We start from the raw sequence: 19,183 nt of genomic DNA, 5'->3' as shown, positions 1-19,183 counted from the left end.
AATAATATCACCTTGGAGGATAGGATTTCAACATGAATTTGGGGAGAACACAGATATTTATTCCAAAGCCATGACCTTTGAGGAATATAGGCTAACGTTATAAAACTATTTTTTAACTGTTATTTTATGTTAAATTATAATATTTAGTTATGAAAATCTCAAAAATGATACTGTTCCCTAAAACTGTGCTTGTACTTGCATTGTAGGATAGGTGCATATGTAGACAGAGAAAAGTTGGACTTTCCAAATCTATATTCAATCTGTAGTCAGGTAACTCAACTTTCTGTGATTAATCTGTAATTGTCACATTTACAAAGAAAACTCCTAGTTAAGAGAAACTCAGGCCACAGCAATCAGAGCAGAAAAAGAAATAAAAGGAATCCAAATTGGAAAAGAAGAAGTAAAACTCTCACTGTTTGCAGATGACATGATCCTCTACATAGAAAACCCTAAAGACTCCACCAGAAAATTACTAGAGCTAATCAGTGAATATAGTAAAGTTGCAGGATATAAAATCAACACACAGAAATCCCTTGTATTCCTATACACTAATAATGAGAAAGTAGAAAAAGAAAATAAGGAAACAATTCCATTCACCATTACAGTGAAAAGAATAAAATACTTAGGAATATATCTACCTAAAGAAACTAAAGACCTATATATAGAAAACTATAAAACACTGATGAAAGAAATCAAAGAGGACATCAATAGATGGAGAAATATACCATGTTCATGGATTGGAAGAATCAATACAGTGAAAATGAGTATACTACCCAAAGCAATTTACAAATTCAATGCAATCCCTGTCAAGCTACCAGCCACATTTTTCACAGAACTAGAACAAATAATTTCAAGATTTGTATGGAAATACCAAAAACCTCGAATAGCCAAAGCAATCTTGAGAAAGAAGACTGGAACTGGAGAAAACAAATAATATGTAAATATGTGAAACATGTTAAACATTTCCTCTTGAGAATATAAATTCTTTGGACCAGCCCAGCACCCAGCACCTAGCAAGGTGACAGTAGAGGCGGGTAGCACCTGACTGGCTGCTGTGAACACCAAGGCCTGATGGACAGGCTGGGGCCGAGCCAAGAAGAGAGAAGCCACAGCTTCGGGCACCGTCGTCCCAGAGACTAGAGGGCTGCTGCTCTTACTCTCAGTCCCTGTTCAGCACGGCAACCACTGGGAGAGCAGGAGTGGTTTGGCCCACTGGCTGCATGGTGGAGGAGTTAAATAGTACAGAAATGGCAGGGCCCAAGACTCCTGACCAAGCCAGGCTATAGCAAAGCTCCTCCACACTCATCTGTTGAGCTGATGAGAGCTCTCCCTCATACAGGAGAGTATCCCGAGTGTGCTGTGTGGCCAGATTTGGTTAACCAACAGGAAAAGACAACATGGAAAAGGCAAATATTTATACTGATCTAGATACCTGGCAACAAAGGTGCAAAACTGATTCTGGAGCCGTATTTTTTTTCCTTGCTGCTGTTATAAATTACAACAAACCTGATAGCTTAAACCAACACAATTTATCATCCTACAGTTCTGTAAGTCAGAATTTCAACACAAATCTCCTGGGCTTAAAATTAAGCAGGGTTGCTTTTCTTGATGGAGAGTATGGGACATTCCATGAGCTTACCTTTCCCAGCTTCTAGAAGCTGCCTGCATTCTTTGACACATGGCCCCTTCTTCACCTGCAAAGCCAGCATGCTGCAGCTCTCTAATTATGCTTCTGTAGTCACATCTCCCTCTGACCACAGTCAGGGAAAATTTTCTGCTTTTAATGACCTCTGTGTTTATACTAAAGACAGTGAAAGTAAAAGTGAAGTCGCTCAGTCGTGTCCGACTCTTTGCGACCGCATGGACTGTAGCCTGCTAGGCTGCTCCATCCATGGGATTCTCCAGGCAAGAATACTGAAGTGGGTTGCCATTTCCTTCTCCAGGGGATCTTCCCGACACAGAGTTTGAACCCGGGTCTCCTGCACTGCAGGCAGACTCTTTACCTTTACATTAGGCTGACCCATCATCTCTGATAATCTCCCCATCTCAGGGTTCTTATCCTTAATCACACCTGCAAAGTCCCTTTTGCTATGTAAGGAAACATACTGAGAGGTTCCAGGAATTAGGCTATAAACATCTTTTGGGGGGGGGATGAAGGAGACATTATTCTCCCTACCACAAGGTGTGATATGGAGAAAAGTCTAGCATTGTTAATGGTAAGTAGGCAGTTCTGTATATAATGACATGGAAAATATCTATGATATATTGTGAACTAGAAATAAACATGTTCAGTAAGTATTTATAGTATGTCCTAATTTCGTAGAATCTCCATTGTTCCCAATAAATGCTGAGTGAATTCTGTCTAAGCCACGTTGACTGTCAAAGCCTGGCTTCTAGGGGCAGATGGTGGAGCCTACTTCACCCCTCAGCTCTCAGGGTATTGGGTGGCAGCCGGAGAGGTCTCACCTCCATTTTGCTGTCATTGGTCGTAGATTTTTGGCTAATTTGACAAATGATAAGTTGTCTTTTAGCAAACCCATTTGTGGCAAATTGATCTAACAATGATAGTAACAATGATGACAATAAATAATGAAATAAAAAATGATCACAGATTCACCACCTTCTATTTACTGGCTCCCTCCTTTGCGCCTAGACTGCTCCTACTCTTGTGTTTGATGTGTATACATCCCTCGCATTTTTGTCCTGTTCATTTAGTTTTAAATTTCTGATTCTTCACTGAACAATTCTTTCTTCACAGTCCTGTTTAAGGAGACGTGTTTAGAAAAGTACAAGAAACCAGAAAGTAGAGAGGAAAGAATCTGATGCAGGTTCAACATAGGAGGGGGTGGCCAGAAAGGACCACACAGTCTGATTGGTCAGAGGCAGGTGTCAGTCAAGCAAGCTGGGAAGTGGGAAGGTGGGGCTTAGAGGAATTTGCCGAAAGGGAAAAAGGACATTTGCAGGAGATTCTTAATTTTTGAGAGTGCTGCATGGAATCCCAGGCAGGATAGAGAATCCAAGTTGGGATTCTGCAGTTTGGGGTAGGTTCTGAGATGCAGACCCAGCAGCCTATGAGGGGAAGAGACCCAAGAAAGGAGGCTGTACTTGGTCACTGGTGCAGCGGTCCGCAGGGGTGGTGCCTAAGCCTTGGCTCCGGGGGTTGTCCTGTGCCCCCACACTGTTAGGGGGTCTTGGCTTTAGCGTTTAGCCAACGCTGCTCTTGATCCAAGCTGAGGACTGAGGCTAACTCTAACTCCATTTATGCTTTTAGTGGACACTGAGTTCTGAACATCTAATGAGCAGGCTCTGTAGTTATAATTTAAAAATTTATCACCTTCCAAACTATATACAATATTCCAATATATCCACGAAGGGATGGGCAGCAGAGCTTAACTGCTTCCTGAGGGGAGGAGAGTGAGCGGCAAGAGGCACAGGGGGGCGCACCCACCTTCATTCAGTGGGCCTCCGTCTCCATTTTGGCAGCAGAACTATATTCACATACAGGAACGGCAATTAAAAATAAAAAGCAGTCAATACTTGATACACTGTGGTTACTACTGTTTACAGCTCTGTACTGCTTGATTTACTTAATACCCAGTTGGTATGATTTTCCAAGGAGATCATATTGGCAGTTGGAAGAGTGTGGTGGTTACAAACAAGCCTGTGGGCAGAGATTCCTCAGCAACCAGATCCTTCATCTGTCTCAACTTTAGTCCGCCCAGGTAACTCTCCCTCGATTAGTGATAACAGTACTAGCCTTCCAGAGATCCTGCCAGGTTTTTTGCCCTCTTTTCCATGGCTTCTGACTTAGTAACTCTCAGCACACAAAACAGCTGCCCTCTGTGTCTCATTTCCTTTGGATCTGTTGCCTGTCATATAACAGCACAACCCTGAGGATTCAGTCAGAATGAACACCTTAGGTGGCTGCTAATAAATTAATTTATTAGCAGGAGTGGCGGCCCAGAGGAGTTACCCCACGTCCAAGGTCAGGAGTGGCGGCGTGAGGAGATATCCAGCATCCAAGGTAAGGAGCAGCGGCTGTGCCTTGCTGGAGTAGCCATGAAGACATACCCAACGTCCAAGGTAAGAGAAACCCAAGTAAGATGGTAGGCGCTGAGAGAGGGCATCAGAGGGCAGACAGACTGAAACCACAATCACAGAAAACTAGCCAATCTGATCACATGGACCACAGCCTTGTCTAACTCAATGAAACTAAGTCATGCCATGTGGGGCCACCCAAGATGGATGGGTCATGGTGGAGATGTCTGACAGAATGTGGTCCACTGGAGAAGGGAATGGAAAACCACTTCAGTATTCTTGCCTTGAGAACCCCATGAACAGTATGAAAAGGCAAAAAGATAGGTCACTTAAAGATGAACTCCCCGGGTTGGTAGGTGCCCAATATGCTGTTGGAGATCAGTGGAGAAACAACTCTAGAAAGAATGAAGGGATGGAGCCAAAGCAAAAGCAATACCCAGCTGTGGATGTGACTGGTGACAGAAACAAGGTCTGATGCTATAAAGAGCAATATTGCATAGGAACCTGGGATGTTAGGTCCATGAATCAAGGCAAATTGGAAGTGGTCAAACAGGAGGTGGCAAGAGTAAACGGCGACATTCTAGGAATCAGCAAACTAAAATGGACTGGAATGGGTGAATTTAAATCAGATGACCATTATATCTACTACTGTGGGCAGGAATCCCTTAGAGGAAATGGAGTAGCCATCATAGTCAACAAAAGAGTCTGAAAAGCAGTACTTCAACTAACACCCAAAAAAGATGTCCTTTTCATTATAGGGGACTGGAATGCAAAACTAGGAAGTCAAGAAACACCTGGAGTAACAGGTAAATGTGGCCTTGGAATGTGGAATGAAGCAGGGCAAAGACTAATAGAGTGTTGCAAAGGGTAGGCACTGGTCATAGCAAACACCCTATTCTGACAACACAAGAGAAGACTCTACACATGGACATCACCAGATGGTCAACACCGAAATCAGACTGATTATATTCTTTGCAGCCAAAGATGGAGAAGCTCTATACAGCCAGCAAAAACAAGACTGGGAGCTGACTGTGGCTCAGATATGACCTCCTTATTGTCAAATTCAGACTTAAATTGAAGAAAGTGGGGGAAAACCACTACACCATTCAGGTATGACCTAAATTAAATCCCTTATGATAATACAGTAGAAGTGAGAAACAATTTAAGGGACTAGATCTGATAGACAGAGTGTCTGATGAACTATGGATGGAGGTTCATGACATTGTACAGGAGACAGGGATCAAGATCATCCCCAAGAAAAAGAAATGCAAAAAGGCAAAATGGCTTCTGGGTGGGCCCTATAAATAGCTGTGAAAAGAAGAGAAGAGAAAAACAAAGGAGAAAAGGAAAGATATAAGTAGCTGAATGCAGAGTTCCAAAGAATAGCAAGAAGAGCTAAGAAGGCCTTCCTCAGCAATCAGTGCAAAGAAATAGAGGAAAACAATAGAATGGGAAAGACTAGAGATCTCTTCAAGAAAATTAGAGATATTAAGGGAATATTTCATGCAAAGATGGGCTCTTTATTGAGACAGAAATGGTATGGACCTAACAGAAGCAGAAGATATTAAGAAGAGGTGGCAAGAATACACAGAAGAACTGTACAGAAAAGATCTTCACGACCCAGATAATCACAATGGTGTGATCACTCACCTATAGCCAAACATCCTGAAATGTGAAGTCAAGTGGGCCTTAGTAAGCATCTCCACAAAGCTAGTGGAGGTGATGGAATTCCAGTGGAGCTGTTTCAAATCCTGAAAGATGATGCTGTGAAAGTGCTGCACTGAATTTGCCAGCAAATTTGGAAAACTCAGCAGTGGCCACAGGACTGGAAAAGGTCAGTTTTCATTCCAATCCCAAAGAAAGGCAATGCCAAAGAATGCTCAAACTACTGCACAATTGCACTCATCTCACACGCCAGTAAAGTAATGCTCAAAATTCTCCAAGCCAGGCTTCAGCAATACATGAACTGTGAATTTCCAGATGTTCAAGCTGGTTTTTGAAAAGGCAGAGGAACCAGAGATCAAATTGCCAACATCCTCTGGATCATGGAAAAAAGCAAGAGAGTTCCAGTAAAACATCTATTTCTGCTTTATTGACTATGCCAAAACCTTTGACTGTGTGGATCACAATAAACTGTGGAAAATTCGGAAAGAGATGGGAATACCAGACCACCTGACCTGCCTCCTGAGAAACCTGTATGCAGGTCAGGAAGCAACAGTTAGAACTGGACATGGAACAACAGACTGGTTTCAAATAGGAAAAGGAGTACGTCAAGGCTGTATATTGTCACCCTACTTATTTAACTTCTATGCAGAGTACATCATGAGAAATGCTGGGCTGGAAGAAGCACAAGCTGGAATCAAGATTGCTGGGAGAAATATCAGTAACCTCAGATATGCAGATGACACCACCTTTATGGCCGAAGGTGAAGAATAAAGAGCCTCTTGATGAAAGTGAAAGAGGAAAGTGAAAAAGAAACATTAAGAAACATTATTTCTCAACATTAAGAAAACTAAGACCATGGCATTTGGTCTCATCACTTTATGGGAAATAGAAGGGGAAACAGTGGAAACAGTGGCTGACTTTATTTTTCTGGGCTCCAAAATAACTGCAGATGGTGACTGCAGCCATGAAATTAAAAGACTCTTCTTCCTTGGAAGGAAAGTTATGATCAACCTAGATAGCATATTAAAAAGCAGAGTCATTACTTTGTCAACAAAGGTCCGCCTAGCAAGGTTATGTTTTTTCCAGTAGTCAAGTATGGATGTGAGAGTTGGACTATAAAGAAAGCTGAGTGCCGAAGATTTGATGCTTTTGAACTGAGGTGTTGGAGAAGACTCCTGAGAGTGCCTTGGACTGCAAGGAGATCCAACCAGTTCAGCCTAAAGGAGATCAGTCCTGGGTGTTCATTGGAAGGACTGATGTTGAAGCTGAAACTCCAATACTTTGGCCACCTAAAGCAAAGAGCTGATTCATTGAAAAGACTCTGATGCTGGGAAAGATTGAGGGCAGGAGGAGAAGGGCACGACAGAGGATGAGATGGTTGGATGGCCTCGCCGACTCAATGGATGTGGGTTTGGATTGAGTCTGGGAGTTGGTGATGGACAGGGAGGCCTGGTGTGCTGTGGTTCATGGGGTCACAAAGAGTTGGACATGACTGAGCGACTGAACTCTTCTGAATAAATTAGTTATTGTGCTGATTTGAACTCTAGGTTGGTATCTCCTGGTTGGCAGTCTGGGGTCTTCTTATGCTTTATTTATCCTTACAGTATTTACATTTGCCACAAGGCCTGCACTCAACTGATATTGTCTGCATTTGATAGAATTTAACATAAATGATTGAGGATTTCCATCCCCCCAAAAGACCTAATCATGATGAATTTGTAAGAAGGCAGCCATCTTCAAACTCAGTAAGTTGAAACATTTAATGATAATTCTCTCTGGATTGCAGAACCCCTGGGGTTTTAATTTTCTTCTTTATAGCTTTTAGATTGTTCTGATCTTGTATCATGTCCATACAATTTTTTGTGGGGCAGAAAAAAATAAACATGAGTTAAAAAAAAATAATATTACACATTGTGATACTGGCTCTTGTTTCTCTGCTATACTCGTATGCTTTTAATTCTTGCCCTGATCCAAGCCACCCAGTGAAACATTTCCTGTGAACCCTTTCTCAGAAGTGGTTTTCAAGTGGATATTATGAGGTCCTTCAGATCACATGGGCTAGCACTTGAATCATAGCTCAGAGTGAACATGGACAAGCGTCTTAATTCTCTGAAACTGTCTCTTCATCTGCAAAAGAAAGAAAGACCTACCTTCTGGATTGTCATGTTGTTGGATCAGCAGCCTCCCAAACTTTAACGTGTTGATGAATCACCTGGGAGGTTGTTAAAGTGCAGGCTCTGACTTAGTAGGTCCAGGATGGCCCCAAGGGGTCTGCATTCCTAAGAGCTCCTAGAAACGGAGCTGATGTTGTGATGCATGAACCGCACTCTGGTGAGCGACATGACACCCGCAAGAGTCCGGGCGCGAACGTCCTGCCTGCGCTGGTTCCTTTCCTTCCAGGGGGCCTGGGTGTTCCGGCTGCTTGATGAGCCCGCCTCGGAGAAGTGCTGACTGAGATCTCTTAAGGCGCAACCCGACTCACCTGAGCTTCAACCTGTTCCTATTTTCTCCCCACTTCAATATCCTTTGTTTTTTCTGTTCAAGGACTTCATTCTTCTTTGGCCTAACAAAGATACTGGCACCTATGCTGTTAGGTTATAATTCTTAATTAACTATTTTCGGCTCTGCTGGGTCTTAGCTGCTGCATGCAGGCTCTCTCTACTTGCTGTGAGCAGGATTACTCTACAGTTCTGAGGAGTGGGCTTCTCATTGCGGTGGCTTCTCTTGTGGAGCATGGTCTCTAGAGCATGCCCACTTCAGTAGTTGTGACCCGAAGCTTGCGCAATCTTCCTGGGCCAGGGATTGAACCTGTGTCCTCTGTGTTGGCAGGAGGATTCTTAAAATGCTGGTCCTCCAGGCAAGCCCAGATTATATTTTAAAGATTATTGAGGTATGACTGATACATGATAAATTGCACTTAGAGTATACGATTTAATAAGTTATACAGCATGTGTACACTTGAGAAACCATCATCATACTCAAGATAATGACATATCCATCACCCGCCCAAAGTGTCCTTAAGCTCCCGAAGCACCTTCCGACCCTGGACACCAGCCATCTGCTTCTGTTACACAGACGAGTCTGCCTTTCCTAGAATCTAAATGCAAAGAATCATGCACATTTGCTCTTTCACTATCTCACTTTTCCTCTTTCAGCCTAATTATTTCAGCCGTAAGGATCATAACCCCCCAGGCTCCTCTGTCCATGGGATTCTCCAGGCAAGAGTACTGGAGTGGGGTGCCATTGCCTTCTCCGATAGCTGCCATAATTTGTTTATCCATTGGCCTGTTGATGGAACTTTGGCTTTTTTCCAATTTCTGATTGCTACTAATATAGCTGCTTTTTAACGGTTTTGCACAAGTCCTTGTATCAATATACACTTTCATTTTCTCTTGGGTAAACACCTAGAGGAGAGTGGTTGGGTCATATGGCCAGTGTGTGATTAAGTTTAAAAAACTTTATCTATTTTCCAAAGTAGATGCACCATTTTACATTACCAACAGAGGAGTATGAAGTTCCATTTATTCCACATTCTGGAAATATTTACAACTGTGAATAAACACTGGAAAAAGTTTTTTAGGAAAGTCATTAGGGCCAAAAACACCATTTCCATCATTCATCCTACTCATGGGAGATAACACCATCAAAAGGCCATGTTTGTAGATTTCCAGAAGTTTGCTCTCGTAAGAGAATATAAAGGAAGAAATTGAACAATGCACTTTTCTCCGTCTTCACTGCTTTTTTAAAAAGCGTTTTTAAAATAGACTTTCTTAGGGAATAGATCAGATTCTATCTTGTAAGTATTTTAAGTATTATGGTATTTGTCTGTGATGTGGTAAACAAGGACTATAGAAGTTTCCACTAGCTCTCCTTCTTCCTATACCCCCAGGGCAGTAGAAAATAATTCAACACCAACATTACAGGCCTTCAGTTCAGTTCAGTTGCTCAGTCCTGTCCGACTCTTTGCCACCCCATGGACTGCAGTTTGCCAGGCTTCCCTGTCCATCACCAACTCCCAGAGTTTACTCAAACTCATGCCCATTGAGTCGGTGATGCCATCCAACCATCTCATCCTCTGTCGCCACCTTCTCCTCCCGCCTTCAATCTTTCCCAGCATCAGGGTCTTTTCAAATGAGTCAGTTCTTTGCATCAGGTGGCCAAAGTATTGGAGTTTCAGCTTCAGCATCAGTTCTTCCAATGAATATTCAGCACTGATTTCCTTCAGGATGGACTCGTTGGATCTCCTTGCTGTCCAAGGGACTCTTAAGAGTCTTCTCCAACACCACAGCTCAAAAGCATCAATTCTTTGGCGCTCAGCTTTCTTTCTAGTCCAACTTTCACATCCATACATGACTACTGGAAAAACCATAGCCTTGACTAGATGGACCTTTGCTGGCAAAGTAATGTCTGCTTTTTAATATGCTGTCTAGATTGGTCATAACTTTACAGGCCTTAAGAGCCTTAAATGAGTTAACAACAAACAAACAAACGGGAGGGGAAGGAATGTCTTTCCTCGTGACATTATATCTGACAATTTTTCTCTTATTTCAAGAGAGCCATAGAGAGAGCTGGTAGAAAAAGTAGGTAAAGAGCATCAGTAATCGTAGTGGACTCTCAGTCATCACAGAACACCCACTATGTGCTCCCTGGGGCTCTCTCTGTGCACATTCCCCTTCATTAGGGCTGTGGAGAGTAACCTGCTTTCTTTAGTGTCGACTCAAGCTCCACAGCAGGGATTACTGAAAGGTCTAAAAGTAGGGGAAAGAATCTAGATGACATTTCTCGGGCTCTCTGGGGAAGCACCACCCAACTCCCTTCAACTGCACACCAGGGTGGTTTCCAAGACCTCTGCCACTCTCGGCCCCCAGGTTCACTTCCTCTTCCGGGTATTCCACTCCAGAAATGATCCTTGGACTCAGCCACCAGGTAACGTCAGCTCCTTTTTATCTTATCTATGGAGAAGGAGTTTTCTTAACGAGTCTTTGTAACACTGACACCCTCTTAGAATCTATAGGTCTAACTTCTTTGTTTGAGTCCACAGAAGATGCAACCCAAATTCATACTTAAATTGTCCAGTCCTCTATCTTCCGAGCGTCTGAAGCGCAAATGACGTCAATATCAGGCCAGTCTGTAACCTCAGCCTTTGTTTCCCTAACCCTAAAAATATAACGAGGTAATTCCTACATCCTAGGGTTTATTCACGTACTCCCTCACATGTTCAGCCGTTCCTTCCTTCAAGAGTTTAAGCAGCCACTCATCTGTACACTCACTCGTTCGGTTCATCAAGTACCTAGTCCCTGCCAACCACCATTCTAGTGTGCTAAGTCGCAGGGAGTCAAGTTCCTCGAGGCGGTAGATACTCTAATGCTCTAGGCAGTTACTGCTTTTAGAAGAGTTTTTACTATCAGTGGTCATTTCTCCACAAACCATCAATTACTTAAATTACAACGGCAAGATACGGACCAGAGTTTCTTGGCACAGACGTTCCGAAATGCCTTTCCATTTTGGAAAATATTCCGGAAGCAAGAAGGTCCTCCTCCCTGCCAGACGGTTCTCCGGGCTGGCACCATGACGCCTTGAGGTTCCTGGAAACTTTTCTTGCCCAGGGACTCCAGAGGACGTGCAATGTATTTCTGGGCTGGAATTGCGAACCGAGTTCTGCCCAGTACCGTTCGGCCTCTGTCCTTAGCCTGAACAGTTCTATGCTTCAGTTTTCCCGACTGAAAACCAGGTGCCAGGCTCCTCACCGGCTGTGGCACGCAAGCTACGCGAGTCCCTTAGCCTTCCCGGTGCTGTTCCGAAAAGCGAGGGTTCGTCCACACTGAAGTTCTGGGGTGAGCGGGTCGCGCCCCAAGCTTGGGCGCGCCCCCCAGATAAGAGGGCGCTGATGTACAGGCAGCGAAGGCACCGAGCCCAACCCTGCCTTCCTAAGCATCATGAGACGTACTAGAAAATGAAACTGAAAACGGGGAGCTTGTTTCTAACCTGCCCCGGCCTAGTTCGCTCGGAGACTTGTGACGGCCCGGCGGGCAGGCTTCCGATTGGCTGCCTGAATGCGGAGTATAAAGGCGAGCGCGGCACCCGGCCGCTCACTCCGCCACCCGCGCAGCTGCTGCCAGGATGGCTGGCTTCGCGGCCTTGGTCCTTCTCGGGCTGCTGTCGCTGTCTGGACTGGACGCCATCCAGCGTGAGTGTCCTCTCCTCTCTCCCCTCTTCCGCCAGCCCGTCCTGTCCCGATCACACCCACTTGGCACCCTGGGCACTAACTCTGTCCACCCCGGTCCCGCTCCCAAGTTTTCCATCCCAGCTCCGTGGAGGAGCAGCCGGCTTCGTCTCGGGCAGTGGAAGCGGCGGGGTGCGCGGGGAGTGGGGAGAGGGTGCGACCTCAGGTCGCCAGCTTCCCCGGGATGTGGGGAGGGAGCCCCTGGCTCGGCCGGACGGTACCGCGCGGGTCGGGACGGAGTTCCTGGGTGCGGATGTGGTTCAGGGCGGGCGAGGTGGGGGAGGGATTCTCTTCCGCTGCTTCGCGGGGCTCTGGCTGCCCCCGCGCATCTCGTGCTGGGGGCGGGCTGGCGGGTCCCAGAGGGCAGGGTTGGGGGCTGCGAACGGGTGGAGACAACGCGTGGGCTTTGGGGGAGTCGCCGCCAGGGTATGTCGGCCAGCTGGCATCCTGAGGGCCTGGAGCTTCCAGCAGGAGCCGGGCAGGTTCATCTGCCCCTCTGTACTTTTCCCCAAATAAGGGACCAAACCAGAACGAGGAATTTTCGGAGACTTTGGTGGAATGCCTTGAGGTTTAACAAACCAATGCTCGTCGTTAATTCTCTTGTTCTCCTTACACTTCGCTTTTAATAACAAGCATAGAGGTCCCCGTTTACAGCTGTCTGTCCCGCTCTGTGTGCTGTGACATTTAATTGTGAAAGGGGTCTGCGATGTAAATACGGTGCCCTATCATCAGGGTGTCACAAATGAGGAAATGGAGGCTGAAAAGTTGAAACAAGTTAATCCCGCCAGGGGCTCAGTGGCAGACAGTAGAGCCTGACCAGAGCCTTTGGCCCGGTGGTGCGCCCCTTGGGCAGTCACTGGTACGTTTTCCACAATCTTCTGGGGTGAGATTCTAGGGAGCAGGCTGGGCAGCCGTGGGCCTCTGTGACCTTTGTTCGCAAAGGGCTTCCTCCTTTGGCTCCTTGCCTGGTTCTTTCCAATATGAAGTGTCTCTCTGCTTTCAGTTTTGAGTAAGTGAAGGTTTATCAGTCAGAAAGGTTGTAAAACTAGGGCTGAATAATCGACACACTTACCCAGGTTGTCAGGGACGCTGTGTTCAGATACCTTCTAAATACACCGAAGCTCAGATTTCTCTTTCATGTGAAAATGGAGTTTAAAATGTATTTGCCAAAAAAACACATGATGTCTGTATTATCACTATTGATATTTTGTTGTGGCCATAGAATTCTTTCAAAAAATAACAAGCAGATATTAAAAAGTATGTTCATTAGAAAATTTCCAAGAGAATACATGCCTGGAAAATACACAGGGGATTTCTAGAAGACATACAAATAACATGTAAGTGTGATTCACTTTGGGAGGGGGGGGATCTATTTTCTGCTCTTTCCCTGTGTAGGTTTTATTTCAGTCTGGGCGTAAATTTTCAGTTAAACTACAGAAGCTAAAATAACTCTTCCCCAAAATGCAGAAGCAGTAAGTGGCCGAAGCCAGATTCAAACCCAGACCTGTCGGATACACCTCCTCCTTTTGGAAATCACTACTGTGATACCCTTGCAAACCCACCCCCCGGCACAATCTGCCTAGCTCCCTCAAAGGGAGGATTCCAGGTGGGATGAACCTGTGCTGTTGGATGTATTATGGTCTAGTTATTAGATCCACCTGCAATGGGGGAGACCTGGGTTCGATCCCTGGGTTGGAAAGATCCCCTGGAGAAGAGAAAGGCTACCCACTCCAGTATTCTGGCCTGGAGAATTCCATGGACTCGATAGTCCATGGGGTCGCAAGGAGTCGGACATGACTGAGCAACTTAACTGTCACTTATTAGAAGCTCAAATGTAACTAAAGGTTTAAATAGAGGTAAACAGAGGTGTAAATAGAGGTTTCTGATTTATCTTCACTTTGAACGTTGGAAAAATACCAGGGCTTCATAGTATTTCCAGTCTAGCTCTTAGTGGGACTAGGGATCTTTTCTTTGATGATTGAAAGATGCTACAGAGATACATCCAGTCACAGTGGCCTGGACTCCTCCTCTGTGCCTCCTGGACATAGAGGATGAACTGACCTTTGTAATCATGTCCCCTGAGTGCATTTGTGTATAAGTGCATTATATACATATATTTATATCGGTCTGTAAGTTTAGCAGCATTAACAGTTCACTTAGAAAATGTAGATACAGAGCTTATAATACTTTCTTCCACATCCTCATGGAGGGTCTAAATGTGCGTCTCATTTTGGAATCCACCTGTCCTGTAGCAATGTGTAATATTCTCAGCCTGGCAGATGTGGAAGTCACTTGACCGTGCTCATTAAAAACGCAGCTCCCACCGTCCCATGCATTACGCCACTTGGTCCTGATGGAGAGTCTGATCTTTCCCATTTGCCGCAGTCCTCACTCCCCTGTTGTTCTCACCCAGCTCCTGTGGGTGTTTCCCTTTTGCTTCTTTCTTGTCTGGCTCATGAATCAGGTACACGTTCTGATAGAGGTTTGTCACGTAAACTCTAGACATGGTGAACAGCTTGTGTTCTGTGGAAATACACTGTGGGTGGACTCTGTTAGGAACCTGAGCAAGGAGGTAATGATGATTACACCTGCCGTTTACCAGGCAGCTGCGCTGTGCAGGGCTCTGTACTAGGCACCTGCTGAGAAGTCTGGTGGGTGTGCATCTAGACAGGAGACCAGGAAGAAAGCAGCAAATGTGAGGAAAATAACTGGCGGGGCTGAAACAGGGTATAATATGGGAGTCTTTTGATGTGGCCACTCTGGAGGGTGTGTGAAGTGAGAAATGAAGCCCGATCAGTCGACTGGGGCCAAATCATGTAGACTCTTGAGCGATACAGATTCTATGTGCTGAGGAGCCGTGAAGCCTCTTGAGAGCCTCCACACACAATTCTTAAAAGATACAGCATTGTGTCCGTTGACAGAAAAAGATGTTACCAGAAATCTGCCAGGAAAAGCCTGAAAGGCCTGTGTAGGGGATTATGTGGGAGAAATACTAAGTCGTGGCGTTTCCCACAAACTGGAGGTGGCCTTTTGCAAAAATGGAAGGTCATTTGGCCCGAGGGAAAGAGGAATTGGGAGAAATGGAGGATCCAATATAAACATTTGGTGCCTGATCTAGCTTCAGACCAAAGGAGCCCCAAGTGGAATACTCTGCAATTTCATGTGTCTTTCCCTACCGCTCCTCAGGTATTCCAGAGGTCCAGGTATACTCAAGACACCCGCCAGAAGATGGAAAGCCAAATTACCTGAACTGCTATGTGTATGGGTTCCATCCACCCCAGATTGAAATCGATTTACTGAAGAACGGGGAGAAGATTAAATCGGAGCAGTCAGACCTGTCTTTCAGCAAGGACTGGTCTTTCTACCTTCTGTCCCATGCTGAGTTCACTCCCAACAGCAAGGATCAGTACAGCTGCCGAGTGAATCACGTTACTTTAACACAACCCAAGATAGTTAAGTGGGGTAAGTTGTCAAGTTCTTTGGTTAACCACTGACAGTTGTATCTGAGCACAGCCACGGCATAAAGCTGCTTTGATATAAAGACATCTGCATCCTGGGATTATCAGGGAGTGTTACTAAAGCTCTGCGTAGTGGCACCCTCTGAGAGAGCTGGGCACAGTGTGGTCGCTGAGACAGTGGCTTCCCTGCAGTAAGAGCAGGGAGCAGCGGCACGTGCGCAGGCACTCCCAAGGCTTCTTCCCTGTGGCCTCCTCGGCTCTCCTGGCAGCCTCGGGCACACCCAGGACCAAGGAGGGTCTCCGGAAGGCACGGGCCTTGAGTGCAAGCCCTGCTACGGTAGGGCCCTCCAACCCTGGCCTCGTCCAGCTCTCTGGATGGCTTGGGATCTCCGGCTGGTAGGAAACGTCTAGGTTTTTCCTCACAGGCTCTTCTGCCATCTTTGTTCATAACAATTTTAGACTTTTGTAGTAAGCAGCATTTCAGAAATCAAACTTAACTGTTTTCTTTCTCCATGTTCTCTTCCACAGATCGAGACCTCTAAGCAGCACCATCAAGGTGGGTTTCTAACCTTAAGAAACTCTATTGTAATGTCAGTATCCTGGGGACCATTACAGACAGCTCTAATATGATAAGCCTCACAGTCTGGAAGACATTAATCAGGGTAACAATTCAGCAGGCAGAGAAGAATCCCATGGGGTCCCATTCCCTGCCCCTGGGAGCGGGGAAGATGAGGAAGGCCGTGATCCTGGGTGTGACTTTCCCAGCATCACTAACCCTCTAAAGGGAGGACAGAGGAGCTGCAGGTGTGGGGTTACAGGCAGAGGCAGCACCTGCAAGTGTTTGCTCTTGCTGCCATTTCCACGTTGGGCACTTCTGGGCCTTCAAAGGTGAACTGTCCCTCCCTTTGCGTGGCAGCTCTTTGCTAAATAGCCTGAAGAGAAGAGTGACGTGGTTCTGCAGAGACACCATTCCTAAGTGTCTGGGCACTGTAGTTGGGTCTCAAAGCTCCCAGTCCAATAGAGGAGAGAAGTGGAAACAAGACTGTTGTAACTCAGTGTAAAGACACTGTAACAGATGTATTGCAGCTCTAACACCTAACTCTAGCAGCATGGAACAGGGAGGGACTGGACTTCTCTGCCACTTCAGGTGGAGGCCAGAGACAGATAATCCAGCTTTTCTGGGAAATTGTATTACTCAGTGTATCTTGGCATGGAAAACCTATTCACATTTCCTGTTGCACTGTAGGACAGGGAAGTTAATTTGCGAGAGCATCAGAGAGTTTGGCTGACCTGCCCAGCGTCACACAGTTACTAAGTGTTAGAGTGAGGATATGAACTCTAATATCAGCACTCTCTTCTCTACGGTTTAGGAGAACCAGTGGGGTAAACTAAAAGGTTTTCAAAATCATCTGCAGTTTTATCAACAGAGATTTATACAGTGAAAGTTAGATAAGTTTGGTGGTGTTATCTGTGATCTAAAATAAATGTATTTATTATTATTCCTTTTCTCTTTTTTTTTCAGATTGAAGATTCTTCATTTGGTCTAATTCCAAATTCTCTTTCCTTGCTCTTTAATACTGCTATGCTTTTCTGCTTTATGAACATAACAAGAAGTCGTATTCATGTTACCACAAATACTTTCTTTATAATTCTACCTTGGGCCCTACTTGTCCATGTTTGACCTGTCTAGGCAGGTGTCTGTGGTAGAGGCGCTGGCATCGTGGAGTTGGGGAAGACAATTGCAGATTTAACATCAGCATCTGGTTGTCTTCTCATACAAAACTGGGTAATAGATACTTAGGCACATTAAAGTGAGCCTCCAATTTTGTAACTTTGTTTACAATTTTGGGAAAATTTTAGAAAGATAATTTTTAGAAATATGGGAATTTGTTAATTTTTAGAATTATGGAGCTTGTGGATGAAGCATTTTGCCATTTAAAATTTATATGTTATCTCCTGTATCTGTTAGAAACTTGGTTGTGCCTTGTTTTACTATATATTTTGTTTTACTATTTAAAACAATGGTAAAACATTGTGTTCAGCTCCTCAAAGGAACAACAGCTGACTTCTCAGTGTCAGTGGGATCCAGAACATAGCAGAAAGTCATCATGAATGTGATGAAACAACTTGCTATCTAAAATTCTGTATTCAATAAAAATCTTTAAAGAAAATGACCGCATGATAAACATTATTAGATAACTAAGATTGCAGCACCTGTCAGATCCTCACTAAGATTCTAGATGATACATTTGAGGCAGAGGGAAGGCCCAAAATGTGAGAGAAAAGGGAGAGTAATGGAAATGTATCAATTTTGTAATCTAAATATAAAATAGTAGTGGTTTCTAAAGTGGTTAGAAAAATAAAACACAACAATAACCTAAGTATAGAAAGAGTAAACAATGTTAAAGTATTCGATGGACTTTTTACCCTGAAGGGTAAAGTTACAAATTTTTGGTGATTTAAATATGTACAATATATTTGGGGGCTGTCCTCAGAAAGAACATAGGCTGAATATTTAATATCCAACTAGAAGATGCCATAGGAGCTTATGGAGTGGTAGTAATGTTTCACTTTTTGACATGGATGGTAGTTACAACAGATTTTGCTTTGTAATTTTTTGTTAAAAGTACATATATTCTGCTCATTTGAAAGAAATCTTATGTTTCACAATAATAAAATTTATTAATGTGGTTTATGACAGACTGAAGGAGATTTATATTATCTCAAAGATTCACAATAAGCATTCAGTTAATTTTCAATACTCAGTGAATTTATCATTAAAAACTCATAGCTGGGGAAAAAGGCAAATTTACTTAGACTTATAGAAGTTTTCTTAATATACATAAGCAGACAGATGCACTCATTAATAGAAAGATATTATAGGTATTTTACAGGTAAAATCAGAAATAAGGGTCTTTCCTGAAGTTCCACCGTGGACCTTCCTTGGCGGCCCAGTGGCTGAGGCTCTGTGTTCTCAGTGCCACGAGTGAGAATTTATATGCCTCAGCTAAGATCCCACATGCTGTAGCTAAGTACCAGAGCAGCCAAATAAGTAAATCCTTAAAAAATTAAGACGCCCACCGCGCCTTTCGAGTGATGTTATACTAGAGGTCCCAGCAGCAAATGAAGACAATGAAAAAAAGTAAAAAGAATAAATATTTGAAGAGAAGAAACAAGATTGTATTACTTTGATGCTATATAGAGATTATATAGAAATGTCAATAAGATAGATAAATTCTCTTATTAATCCTAATAATAAATTTGCTGGACAAAAACATAAAAATGCATTTCTTTGTACTGGTAACAGTAAATTAAAAATACATAATTTATAATAGCAATAGACATAGTACTTAAATACATATAAATGGGCTTCCCAGGTGGCGCTAGTGGTAAAGACCCTGCCTGCCAGTGCAAGAGACTTAAGAGACGTGCTCGATCCCCGAGTCAGGAAGATCCCCTGGAGAGGGGCACAGCAACCCACTCCAGTATTGTCGGGAGAATCCCATGGACAAAAGAGCAATTTATGATAGCAACAGACATAGCATTTAACTATATATAAAATAGATAATGCTATATATATTCAAATAGTGTTTAAATGCACATGCCAATATAAAGCTAACAAAAGATGTCAAGCTTTTAATGGAAAACTTACAATGTTTTATTGAAAGAATGACAAAAAATGAGAGAGTAAGGTATGGATAGGAAGATTAAATACCCTAAAGACATAATTTTTTCCCAACCGGATATATAGATCTACTGTGATTATTTTAAAAATTTTAATAGGTTTCCATGACACTTG

At 43.9% G+C, this 19,183-nt stretch overlaps 1 protein-coding gene across 1 annotated transcript; it reads left to right on the top strand.

Annotated features, from left to right (window-relative positions):
* LOC102168547 (beta-2-microglobulin) lies at positions 11,760–18,079 on the top strand. Its single transcript, XM_018053819.1, has 4 exons — positions 11,760–11,890; positions 15,113–15,388; positions 15,913–15,940; positions 16,907–18,079. Exons 1-3 carry the CDS (start codon positions 11,824–11,826, stop codon positions 15,924–15,926), a joined length of 357 nt encoding a protein of 118 aa, XP_017909308.1. The 5' UTR covers positions 11,760–11,823; the 3' UTR covers positions 15,927–15,940; positions 16,907–18,079.

This window comes from Capra hircus, chromosome 10, assembly GCF_001704415.2.
Source record: "Capra hircus breed San Clemente chromosome 10, ASM170441v1, whole genome shotgun sequence".
In the NCBI taxonomy this organism is placed as follows: domain Eukaryota; kingdom Metazoa; phylum Chordata; class Mammalia; order Artiodactyla; family Bovidae; genus Capra; species Capra hircus.
The sequence above is the reverse complement of the archived record's forward strand: the minus strand, read 5'-3'. Positions and strand labels throughout refer to the sequence as shown.

What these genes read in the sequence shown, in the direction of transcription:
- LOC102168547 (XM_018053819.1), top strand. Translation starts at nt 11,824, where the DNA reads ATGGCTGGCTTCGCGGCCTTGGTCCTTCTCGGGCTGCTGTCGCTGTCT. An exon ending in TGGACTGGACGCCATCCAGC is followed by an intron (nt 11,891 to 15,112) that starts GTGAGTGTCCTC and finishes ACCGCTCCTCAG; the next exon opens with GTATTCCAGAGGTCCAGGTA.